Source organism: Anolis sagrei, chromosome 2 (genome assembly GCF_037176765.1).
Source record: "Anolis sagrei isolate rAnoSag1 chromosome 2, rAnoSag1.mat, whole genome shotgun sequence".
Taxonomy (NCBI): domain Eukaryota; kingdom Metazoa; phylum Chordata; class Lepidosauria; order Squamata; family Dactyloidae; genus Anolis; species Anolis sagrei.
This window is the reverse complement of record NC_090022.1, coordinates 105,296,546-105,310,098: the sequence shown is the minus strand read 5'-3', so window position 1 is coordinate 105,310,098 and position 13,553 is coordinate 105,296,546. Positions and strand designations below refer to the sequence as shown.

General features: G+C 38.2%; 1 protein-coding gene across 1 annotated transcript in view; it reads right to left on the bottom strand.

The window, feature by feature from the left end:
- Window positions 1-13,553, bottom strand: part of SLIT3 (slit guidance ligand 3) — a 541,141-nt gene that overhangs the window by 177,675 nt on the left and 349,913 nt on the right. The window contains exons 8-9 of the mRNA XM_060765012.2: window positions 7,959-8,122; window positions 5,618-5,759 (exon numbers count right to left, since the gene is read on the bottom strand). Of these exons, the coding sequence (XP_060620995.2) occupies window positions 5,618-5,759; window positions 7,959-8,122 (306 nt within the window). The remainder of the gene's footprint in view (window positions 1-5,617; window positions 5,760-7,958; window positions 8,123-13,553) is intronic.

Below are 13,553 nucleotides of genomic sequence, written 5' to 3'. Positions count from 1 at the left end.
AGTTTGGATACTGATTCTAGTGATGAGACCTGATGGATTTGCTATACTGATGTAATTTTGTATTGATGTTATGTTTATTGATTTGTGATGCTATTGTTTTAAAGGTTTATTGTCTGTACTATGTATACTGCTGAATTGTTGTTAACCGCTCTGAGTCGCCTAAGGGCTGAGAGGAGCAGTATACAAATGAAGTAAATAAATAAATAAATAAATAGTGGTAGATATCTTACTAGAATCATGCCTTACACGTCTTTTCTTCCAGTTCTATGTCAATATGTTTATTATATCATGAATGGCTATTTGACAATCTACCATCCATCAAATTTCAGAACTTAGTTTTACATGTATTTTTTAATTGATTAAATAAAGACAGAAAATCTATTACACAATTGTAAAACTGTACAGACAATTAGTATCAATGATAGAGATGCAGCAAATTCTTTCCTGCCTTTACACCGATCTAGAGCAGGCATGGGCAAACTTTAGCCCTCCAGGTGTTTTAGACTTCAACTCCCACAATTCCTAACAGCCTACTAAGCTCAAAATTCCTAACAGCCTACTAGGCCACTAAGCTCAAAACACACTTTCATGTGAGGTATCCATTGTCTATAACACCTTCATCAATATATTTTGTTTCAGACATCACTGACGCATGCAAATGTTTCTTATGTGAAATACTATTGTACATATGATGTCATAGTTTAGCCTCAAACCACAGCTCTCCCCAATCAACCAGTTTAGTTCTTGATACTAAACCCCTTACTGAAAACCACTTGTGCTAACAGCCACACATGGTCTTGTCATCCTTTTTATTCAAGTTTAAATACCGCTTTCTATCTACATTTCCCTTGCGAAGTTGGTGTATACTACACTGAAGATGTTTCCAAGAACACTGCACTTACTGAGACAGCTTGGCATTAGAGACTAGTGATGAATTACTATTCAGACTTTCACCTTCAAATAAAGGGCACCCCTGTGGTTCAGATAAACAAGAAGTGATGATCTGAACTTTAAATGGTAGGGAAGAAAAGAAAAGCTGGCTCACTATACAGTCACCCCCATGTCACAGTTCCAGCTTGGAGTTTGGTATCAGTAAAGAAAAGGGCATCCAAGACTAAGGTGTCAGCACAAGACTGTCAAAAGAGTCAAATGTCTCCTTGTTTCACTGTCTGTTCAAATGCGCAGAGAACATTACAGGTGAGAGGCCAAAGAAGAAGGAAAGCACCAGTGTCCAGGACAGAGAAATGAAATAATTTTTCACTTCAAGGAAATGTAATTCATATCTAGCCTTCATCAACCCTAATTGCTCACTTCACGTTTTACATGGTGTTGTTCTACATTGTGATTTGCCAGCTACAGAGAGATCAGAAGTTCAGAACACCTTTGCCTTATCTAGTGTGGAAAGACACACTTGGATGTTCTCCTTGTGGTATGCTGCTTTCTGGCAATATGTAATTGTTCTGCCAGACATCTATTTGCCTGATTCTTGATGACTTCACAGTTCTCAGAAGCGGTGTGAGGTAAGTGGCTCAAACTTGAAAAAAAGCACTTTGACTCTTGTGCCAAGAGTTACTTTTCAGCACAGCCCATGCTATTTAGAGTAACGAAGGAGTTTTAGTCCGAAATACCATCCCTTCCTTAATTTTTAAAACATTTTGCTAAGGGAGCAGGTATCCCATATAATATATTATAAGAGAAGACACATTTAACTGCGGAGAGAGGGGGGGGAGGAAAGTGGGGGGTGGGTGGGTAAAAACCACATTATACACCCACACTGAAAAAAGCCACAAAATCATTTTTACTAGTCAATCTCTTTCATTTGATGTTTACCAACTAGACAGACATATTTCATTGTTAAATTGTTTCAGGAGTTTTTAAACCTGTGGGTCCCCAGGTGTTTAAGCCTACAACTCCCAGAAATCACTGTCAGTTTACCAGCTGTTAGGATTTCTGGGAGTTGAAGACCAAAACATCTGAGGACCCACAGGTTGAGAACCACTGTTCTAGACAACCAGCATAACCATTGGGTTTGGACTCTGAAGATGGGGGTTCACATTGTCAGTCAAACATGAAAATCCACTGGATGACTCTGGGAAAGCCATACTCTCGCAGTTCAAGAGGATCAAAAGGTAAACTATCTCTGAACATATCTTGCCAACAAAACACCACGACAGGGTTGCCACAGATGAGGTGAAAGTACATGGTAACAACAAATAGAACTCCAAATAGAAAACAAGAATATATATGCCTGCCCCTCCCCTTAGACCAGGAATGCTGTGCTCAGTGCTTAGTTGTTATTAGTGCATACCCTCTGAATATTTCATACACATAACATGGGGCGTCGGGATGAAAATGGCTGGTCTTCCACTCTCAAAATATGGAAATAGGATGAATTCAGGGCTGGGAAAGTTATTATGAGGACAGACCAAGACCAAAGTTGTAATAGTGCAGACCTCACTCCCCTCTGTCCTTGCAAAGGCATGAAAGAAATGGAGGGAGAAAGAGTTCATAAGAACGAGAAGCTGGCATTTGCTTAATTGGTAACAGCACTCCATGAAAATTCCAAGTGTGCTGATGAATACTGAATTTCTAGTATTCTGGCTAGAAATTCAATGTTCAATTAACTAAATTCCTAAAGAAGAGGAAAGTATCTCTGTTTAACTTCAGTTAAACTCATGAACAGTGTAGGAGCAGTTTATAAATATTTATTCATTTGCTGGAATGAATGGAAGTTGTCGTTTTCTGTGTTTACTTGAAATGAGAGCACAGAAAATTAGTATCCTATGAATCCCACTAAGAAATTATGCATCCATTCACAGTATGCTTTTTTATTAGACAATCCAAATTGTCCATTTTTTAGGAGTCCAGACTTCCTGGAAAGATCTGAATATCTATAAAATTGTGGTAGATGTACAGGGGAAAATGATTATCTATCTGAAATAGCTCTTAATGTAGAACTGACTTCTTTACCCTATGTCCAGAAGAAATTGTACATTTGCTCTTACTCATGAAAGACAGTGTTTTTCAGTGATATCAAGCTAGGCATTTAAGCTTAAAGGGCACTGTACACGTTGTCATTTTAGGTGGTGTGCTACCTAATACGTATGAGGTCCCTTAATTAATACTGCAATAAAATACAATTGTTCCAGGATTAAATTTCAGCAAATGAGCAATAAATGCTTCCACACAAGCTCATTTCACTTCAAAATTGCACATTTCACACTGTTATAATAGCCTGATCTGAAGGTCTTTGATATATTGATATTTGAATGCTTGCAGAGGTTTATCTATAGATGTGTGTTTTTAAAAAACTACATTTCATTTAAATTAATACATTTTAAACAAATGGCACATTCACAGCATAATTATATACTAGGAAACTTCCCTGGAATGGTGAGGCTTGATATTATGATGTGAATGAAACAAAAGTTTGACTGATAGCACCTTAAAGCTTTAAAATCTGTTTAACACAATGCAAAGAGAGGAAAACCTGCAATTAAAAAAATGGGTCCTGAATGTACATGAAAATGTTTGGGATATCAGCCTAAATGTAAATAATATCATGTTTGGTTATATTTTATTCATAAACTATGCAAAGAAAGAAACATTTGATAAATCAATGTGTGTATAATTTTTGTGTGTGTCAGGAGTGATTTGAGAACCTACAAGTTGCTTCTAGTGTGAGAGAATTGTCTGTCTGCAAGCATGTTGCCCAGGAGACGCCTGGATGTTTTGATGTTTTATCATCCTTGTGGGAGGTTTCTCTCATGTTCCTGCATGGGGAGCTGGAACTGATAGAGGGAGCTCATCCACGCTCTCCACAGATTCGAACCTCTGACCTGAGTACTGATGTAAATATTTTATGAAATGAGATGAACAAAATGTGATGCAGACATTTTTCTGATTGCAACCTATGCTATTTCTTTTTAAAGTTGTGGAAAAACTGTCTCAGCTGTTCCTTGTTTCATGGCCCCAGAAAAAAAGAGAGAACCAGCTACTACCTTCAATTGTTAAAGCATCTGCAAGAAATGTGGCAATGAGGCGAATAAAAGAGCGGCAACAAACTCTGCAGGGTGACTGGAAGGCAGAAGCTGCAAGACCGTAGATGGTCTATATCTTCAGTGCTGAAGACAGGCCCATAGCCAGGATTTCGATTTGGGGGGGGGGGTGAGTTTGTTTCAGGGGGGGGGCTGAGTCTGAGTGAAAGAGGGTCTAGCCTAGCAAACCTTTTGTATCGTTACCCCAATACCCCCATGCATATGGGATATATTGAGTATGGTGATCAGATCATGATATGAATAAACATAACAGTTTAAATAATGCACCAGTAAGGCCTTTTCGTGAACCACCATGAGAATTGGGGGGGGGGGGGGCTGAAGCCCCTCAAGCCCCCCCCCCCCCGGCTACATGCCTGGCTGGAGGTGTGAAAAGTCTCAAAGAAAGGTACACATTATCTGGGCTGCCTGACTATGAAAGTCCTTTGAGAGCACTAAGAACCCATAGAGAGGGACTTGGAGGCAACTGAGCATAAGTCCTGTTCTGAGGGAGAAAGCCCTATTAAAGAATCAGGCTCTTTCTTCTACAAATGCTTAGCAAAAGTTTGCCAAGCCCTGTATCCTGAAGATACTTACTAGGACTTGGGTTACAATGTTTGACTGAGGACTTATCGAGCTTAAATGAAGTCTTTCCCATCTACGTGAAGAGCTTTGGCTGTGTTTCAGGGGTCATATTTGTGCATTTAATGTACCACTTCATAGGGAAAGTACAGATCCTGCGACACATGTTTATGTGCTGGTGACACAGAAAACAATGTGGTCTTATACAATTTTTTTCTTTCAAATTTAAAAAAATCAAGGTTGCAGTGGAAAGGCAAAATATGTTTTCTAGATCAAATTAGGGAACAGTATTTTCCAGATTCTCTTTATCATCCTCAGACACTCCAGATGACAATTTAGAACTTAACCATTTTAAGTTAGCATCTAGAACACTTCTTCACTGATCTGAACAATTATCCTGAACAGAGCTAAGGAAGTTAATTCTTAGAAATTAGGTACAGTTTTAGTTCTTAGTCCTATTTATAGTTCAGTTTCATGATGCTGCTGCAGTGTACATTCAAGTCAATTTTGATTTACAGAGATCCTAAGGCAGTGGTTCTCAACCTGTGGGTCTCCAGATGTTTTGGCCTTCAACTCCCAGAACAGCTGGTAAACTGGCTTGGATTTCTGGGAGTTGTAGGCCAAAGCACCTGGGGACCCACAGGTTGAAAGCAATTGTCCTTAGGCACTTATCAATTACAAATACAGCAAGAGTTGTGACTCTGAACTCTTCCTGTTTCCGAAATATAGAGTTACGCTTTTAAAAAATTCTGAGTGCAGCAGTGTGTGTTATAAAACGAAGCATTTCGAAACCATGTGAAATTACTTCATTATTTGGTGAGGGCATATTAAAACAACACAGATATTGTCCATGAAAACAAATAAACATTGCTGAAATTCTGAGACCAATTGATATTGCCATTAACAGATGGTCTACGCATTCAGCCACAATCTGCATATTGCATTTCTATCTTTGGCAGATTACAGTCTTACAGATCACATAGGACTAAGGTGACACTTACATTTCCACAATACTTTCTGGCAGGTTTGCTGGAATTTCAGTTAAGCCCTTTCCCCGACAATCCACGATATTATTACTACAAGTGCAAGGTGATGGGCAACTGATGGAATTGGCATTGCAAGATGGAGGTTCAGTGTGTGAACCTACAAGGAAAAGAAATCAACAAAAGTACTTTAAAAATGTTGTTGCATATATATGACTGGCTGCTGTCACACAGTTACAGTTACAGAACCAAACCTAATTGCCGGATTGCCCATTAATTTGTTTCCTCCATCTGCAATTTATTTAAAATGTCTACAACTGGGTGCAATAAAAAACACCTTCCCCATAGATTTGGCATCCTTTTGAACTCCATATTGACACAGTATACTATCAAAATCTCACTGGAGGTTTAGTTTAAGAAATTACCAGCAACAGCTGCTAAAACTATTTAAAATATACCCTTTTAAACGTCAACACAAGCAGTGACAGCACCTGATTCATTTATAATGCATCTAAATGCACTCAAATCATAGCCATGTCTCATTACAAACTTAACTTCTTATCCTTTTGGCTCCCCCTACTCTAAGATAACTGAACATAGATCAGATCGTTGGAGAATAATCCATTCAATTCCATCTTGGAATGGCAAAGTGATTACAAGACTTTGCATCACCTTTCAGTTTCATCTACATTCTGGTGATTTGTAGCATCTTGGTTGTGGTGAAACTTTAAAAAATGTCTTTAGGATCACATTTCTATCATTCTAGGGACATGAAAAAAATAAAGATGCCTTTTCTCCATATGCTAACATTTGCTATGCTGGAAATGCTGTCTATTCAGTTTAAATAACAGTCCCAGCACTTATAGTGACAATCTATCAAGCTAGATTAGCTGCCATCCCTTGTTAACCTACCCCATGAGTACCAAGGTCTAAGAAATCAGTCAGTCCACAAATTCTGCAAATTGAGGCTTGGAGCACTGCTTTGGAAGTTCACACCTCACAATGCTGCACTTCATTGCTTGAAAGTCTCATACAGTGGGTCAGATATAGACCTCATCAAACTTAGATCCTAAAGCTAAAGGACAGCAGGAGCATCCGTGGGGCAGTGGGAAAACCCATCACACAGGGGAAAGCATTGCTGCCTTGTTCAACCCCCCTCCCCCCGCACTTTCCCGAGTTTGCCTAATGAGAACACGAGTAGCCACCCATGTTCTCAGGGCTCCATCCAAGGATGCTTCCAGGATAGAGCCGGGATGGAGTCCTGTCGGTAGTAGCCCTGCACCATGTGATGGTCTCCTCTGCCAACCTGATAGGGCCCAACAAGACCGTCTGATGGATTTATCACAATGCCGGTGCTATTAATAGAACATTGATAGTGCAGTTCTTATCTGGGACCTTTTTGCAATTTCTGGCAGTCTTACAGAAAATGTGACATCTATTTAGTATCACAGACCCCTAGAACTACAGAGTTGTAAGGGGCCTCATAGATCATCAGATCCAACTTCCTGTTTGATTTAGGAACTCCAGCTGGAGAATATCAATTAGATAGCTGTCCAGCTTCTTTTTGAAACTATTTAGAACAATGGTTCCCAGCAGCTTACCAGCTGCTAGGAATTGTGGGAGCTGAAGTCCAAAACACCTGGAGAGCCAAAGGCTAGGAACCAATGATCTAGAGAAAAAGACCCTTCCTCATATGCAATTTCTAGACAACTCGTTGCACTGGCAAAATGATTTTATACATATATAAATTTGGATATAGTGAACTAAAAATATTATCCCAATCTGTAACAATATTGTTTAAGTTAGGACAATTTTCACCCTAGTGATATTTTGTATGTTAACATTGTACATCAAGAATGCTAAAAATAGACATCAGGCAGACATGGAAGACTACACCCTCTTAGAAATATTGATTTCATTAATATAATAGCTAAATACAGGCTTACTTCCTCATTCAGAATGTGTATCCAACTGAGCTCATTGCGCCTTAAATTAAATACCACTCTGTCACATATACTTTCTAATTTGTTTCATTTATATGCTAGTCAGATACAGTGCCCCCTGAGAAATGGCATCATATTATTTGTTAATCACTCTTCCACATTAATATGATGCAAGTACAAATTTAAAAAGGCAATTTAACTACAAAATTGTCAACAGAACCTAGTAGTCGGGGGTGGGAGTAATCTGAACACAATAATTTATAATATTATTACACTAATTAGCTGTGTGACCAAATTGGAACTGGTAAGGAGTAGCTTTTAAATGGGACCAACATTACATTATTTTAATTAGTGCTTACAGTGAAGATTGATAAAAACTGACAGAACAAAGCAAAAAGATAAACTTATGACATCACCTGGGCAAACATATTCCTTTTTCTGAACGTCAGCAACATTGAATCCCCTCAAGTGAACAGGTGCCATGCAAAAGGTGAACTGTCCAACTGATCGCCTCTGGCGTAGCCAATCGGAAAGCCAAGCAAGATGGCAGTCACAGTATAAATAATTGGAATGAAGCCGTCTGTAATGGATTAAAAGAGACATCACATATTAAATCCATAGCCTTCCAGAATCTAGCTAAATTTATATTGAGTCAAATACACCATCTTATGAGTTGTACAGATTGATGGGCACCAAAAAAGCACAAAGATTATCCTATAGGATCACTGTTTGTACACCATCATAATACCCCAAATAGGATGAAGTATACCATATAAATGTTTTCAAACACATAGACATAGACTCCTAGAGCTGGAAGAGACCACAAGGGCCATCTAGTTCAAACCCTTGCCAGGCAGTAAGTGCACAGCAACTTTACAGTTATCAATTACATTCCCACAAGTTGTGTCATTCATTGTTTTTAAGGCTTGTTTGCTAGGTAATAATGATTGGATGAATGTAGCAAACAGCAGAGAATAATAAAAGAACTGAGATGGATATCTTGGATAACAAGGGTTTTTCGTGTCAGGAGTGACTCAAGAAACTGCAAGTTGCTTCTGGTGTGAGAGAATTGGCCGTCTGCAAGGATCTTGTCTAGGGGACGCCCAGATGTTTTACCATGTTGTGGGAGGATTCTCTCATGTCCCCGCATGGGAAGCTGGAGCTGACAGAGAAAGCTTGGCCTGCTCCCCGGGTTTGAACCGGTGACCTTTCAGTCAGCAGTTTGGCCAGCACGAGGGTTTAACCCATTGTGCCACCAGGGGCTCCAAGGTGACAAAGGAATAGTAATGATGACTATCTATTTGCCAAAAGAAGGCGTTCAACATGAGGTACAGAGGTGGGTTATTTACCTACTTGTAGACCTCCACCGCACCCCCATCTGTTTATGGGATGTTGGGAGGGGGGTCCTGTGGAACTGTGGCAGGGGGTACCATAGAGAAAATAGCAAGGAGCAGTAAGGATTGCTAAAAAACTTCCCATCCCTATTCTTCTTCTGAATGGCTCTAAATAGGACAACACTAAGTCACTAGTCACTAAGTATGTTCAGAAAAATCATCTTTCAACCTTGTATTCCTATAGGTAAATGGGAGATCATTACTATTCTTTCCTTCCAAGTTTAAAAAAGCAGTGATAAACCATACATTCTAACATACTTAATGGGTTAGTATTTAATTCCCAATATGAAAGATGTGAAATACCTTCCACTCTTGTGAATTCACACTGTTTTGTGTTACATAGAAAAAAAAGATCTATATCTTAAAAATAAAGTAGCCAGAATGTGCAAATAAGCAATCAAATATTTCATCCCTTCTATATGAGTCATGGCAGGCAGGCATTAACAGAAAACTCCCAAGACAATACTGTCATTTCTGAGGACAGAGTTGGGCAAAATACTCATTTTTGACAGACTAACATAATATATTACACTGACAAATACAAAGAACTATAAACCAGTCTAGCCAATCTCCAAAATAAATTAGCGGTGTGAGAGATCCTGATATTAGACAGTTGCAATTGGATTGAGTGGTGGCGCCTGAACCGACAGTCTCTAGATTTGTACGTCTGCTAAAGGCCCATGAAGCATTTTTGCTGGGAAGTTTCTTGAATTCACTTACTCACTATGTCCAGGAAAGCTAAAGTCTCCTGACCTGTAGAGCAGACTGTGCAAAGCAAACAGATCTATTCATCAAAGACTGGGTGAAATTTTATTTGAACAGAATACTGGAAGAGGTATGTTATCTCATTTGCATACAGAGAGACTTTTAAAAGCATTTAATGGCTGTTATCCAATAAAAGTATACTCCTATGCATACTTAACCCTGTAATTATCAGGCTTTTAATTAATTATATTTCAAGCAATCTGCATCTAAACCAATTTTCAATGCAAGCACTTCGCTTTCCTCCTACTGAAAGAAAAACACAGCTTTTTGAATGTGAAATCGCCTACAGTGTGATCAACAACACACTGGAGTCAAAATGATTTCAAAATTAACAAAGCAAATATTTGATTATATTTTATTAGGATTCAATACTGAAAGGCACTTTCTCCACAACACCAAAGGGGGCCAGCTATAAAGAAGCCAAACTAAATTCACCATTTAAGCCGGGGTTTTTTTTCCCAAATAAAGGATGTATCTGTACTGTTGAATGAATGCAGCTTGACACCCGTTTAGCCATGGCTGAATGCTCTGGAATCCTGGGGGTTGTAATTTTATAAGAGGGCTCATATTTCACCAAACTAAAAAAAAGCCCCAAGATTCCATAAAATTGTGTCATGGTACTGGTGCCAAGCTGCATTAATTCTCCATTATAGATGCAGCTAAAGTGCATGCAAAACTGGTATATATATCACACATGGAAAGAACTAATTAGAGACTAAATCTGTGTTGAATCATTGCAGGATTATATCTATAGTTAGAGAAACAAAGATGACTAACTTGAAACATATCATTTGAATAATTGAGGAACTTATCAAAGAGACACTCTATCCCAAGAATATTATTATTATTATTATTATTATTTTCCTAAAGGGAGCACGGGCACCATTATTCAATCATTGGCTGTACTAAGAAGGTGTAATGGGATTTACCATCTTTAGTAGACTGCACTCTAAACCACTTTTGTTCTTGTATTATTATGGGGAAAAGATGGGATAGCACCATCATTATCCTTGTGTATCATCATTACCCTTATGGATTTTGACATATGTTTTTTTTTTGAGGATTTCCACACAACTGGTTTTAAAAATAATAGCAATGTATTATAATATAAATGTTGCAGCTCTGTAAAGATATACTTCATTATAATTACTATTTTTTTTCTCTCCCAACCCTATTTTGCTCCCCTTCCTTGCTACATTTCAGAATAGGGATTGGGAGGAAGGAAGACACTCCATTTAACACCTGCAGTGCTAAGTGCAAGGAGCTCTGATTTTCATCCAGTTAAGAAAAAAAATCACAAAAAATCCCCTTTCTCTGAATCATAATTCAGGAGACAGAAGCTCCTAATTTTGGAGATTTACATGTGTAATTTTGCAGCCGATCTGGGAGGAGGCCAAGCAAACTTTGTGTTCCCATTACAGAGGTTCTTCCCTTTCTAATCTCAGCTTTGTAGCATTCTGTGCAACCAAAAACTCTGCTTGAGAGGTTTTCCAAGAAGATATATAAAATACATGGGATTGCCTAAATCTCCTGAAAGCATGAGATCCTGCTTTGGAAGCTAAAGAGCACAGAATTTGTTAGAAATAATTGGGGGATTGCCAAGAAACACCAGGTGCAAGTGGGCTCTATTTTAGAGGAAGACAATGGCAAACCATGCCCAAGTAGTCCTCTCCCAAAGAAACTTTCATTACATTGAGGTTTACAGAATAGTTTAAGATACACACCCATGGAGAGTTTAGGGGCTGAATGGGAGAAGTGGAACAGTCTCCTCTGAAACCCACTGAGATGACTAATGAATTGTTGCAGTTTCTTTTTCAACCATCTTTAAGCTACACAAAATCACTGACAATTATGTTTCTAAAAATGTATTCCTTCACTGATGCAGAAACAGCAGGAGAGTTAAAATTAAGCGAATGAAGAAAAATGAATGGAGGGCAACATTTTGCATAATTATAGCTGCCTCATAGAAGAAGGAAAGCATATTGATACAAATTAATTCCTCTCCAATCTTTCTTATTTTACAATATTTTTAAATAATCAACAAACCAGAAAATTAGAAAAAGAAAAGAACAGTCCAAGGAAGAGTAGATTATGAGGAACAACAAAATGTATGTAGCACTACACCTATATTGCATGATTTCTCTTCCTCAGAAATCAAGCCAAAGTTAAAATGTATTCCTTTTACTATGACCTTCAATCCAGCAGAATATGTTTTAAACAAGCATGAAAAGGTTGAAAAGAACAGCCCAAATGAGACATAAAATGTAAGCTGCAAAACTAAGCCTTACTGTCAACAACGTGAGAAGTCCAACAAAAAAGAAAAGGGAAAAAAATTAAGAAACTGCAATACAACACATGGTAACTTCCATCGATTGAAGAACAGGTGCTGAACTTTCCCAATTCCCACTAAAATCGAGGGGACTTAAATGTACTTAAATGTGCTGTAGCGTTTGCTATGTTATATTGGCTTTGTCCTCTCTACAGTATTTGCCAACACAGGTGCTCAGTATAAATTATGTTTATGTGAAATGGACATCCTTAAATGTAGTTGGTAGACAGCACCACAAAACAAGGAGGCAAAAATGCTTCAGCCATAATCAAAGCCCTGGACAGAAAAAAGCGACTCACTGGATTCTGTTAATCCAATTTGGACTGAACCATGCACACATGCTTTCTTTCAAGTTTTCCTTGACAAAGACTACTCAAAATGAAACAAAACATCCAAATGGAAGAAAGCTTTTCCTAGCTACCCTAAGAAAATAAAAATGTGTGTGTGTGGAGAAGACTATACTCCAGAAAAAGCAATTAACAAGAATCTAAACTACCATAAAATTAAATAATTAAAAAAAGATATCCCACAGGGGTGTCCTTGAGATCATAGAAAAGTCTGTTTTCCAGAGTAAGATTCCCCTTTGGATCCTTTCTCCCAGGACTTCTCAGCCACCATGAAGGTTTCTGATGTTTTCCTCCTGAGATGATCTCACAGCTCTGGGTACAAATCAGGTTTTGGATTCTCTCTTCAATCTATAAAATCAGAACTGATGGTGGTGCTGAGGATCCCTTGTTTCAGTCAAGCTCCAAACACAATTCTCAGTGATTGTGCAACTACCTGTTTTCACATGCCAACAATTGGGAGTAACTGGGAGTAGCCCTGGAGCTATTCCAAATTATTTCCATGTCTCTGTTTGGAATGGGAGAAGACTTTTACCCCTGGAGGAAAACCAATCTCAATAGAGAAGCTGGAAATAGTAGCTTGCTTCTAACTTTCCACAGAGACACAGAAAGGAATGATGATTCTGGTATTGGAGTGCGCCAACAGATTGCTCTCTAATTAGCTAACACACTGCTCTGTCACACAGAAAAGGTATAAGGTTCATGCAGGGTACATTTAAGATTCCTTTTCCATAGTCAATGTTTTCTGTGTGTCTAAGTTGGTGCACTGAATTGCAGCCATGGTTTCTAAAGGGTTATTAGCATCTACTTCTTTTTTTAAAAAGTAACGTATGCTTAATGATGTGAAATATTAAATAACATATTCAAGAGTGTGACTAATAATTACAGAAATACAAAGTCATTTCCTTCAATAATATCCTAATGAAGACACTTGGAAATATCATTTGTCTGTACCATGCATGCTTATTTTACACTTAATCTTCATCTGATAGCATTGATGTCTATAACAACATAAATGAAGTATAAGATGAAAAAAGTAACCTTTTAATTGTAGTCGGGCCCTTTTATTTTTCATTAAGAACACGAATGCTTAAATGTCTGTTGCCGACTTACTTGGCAATATACATGAACTGAAATTGGTAGAAGTAAATTTATAGTGCACAAAAATATAACTTCTAG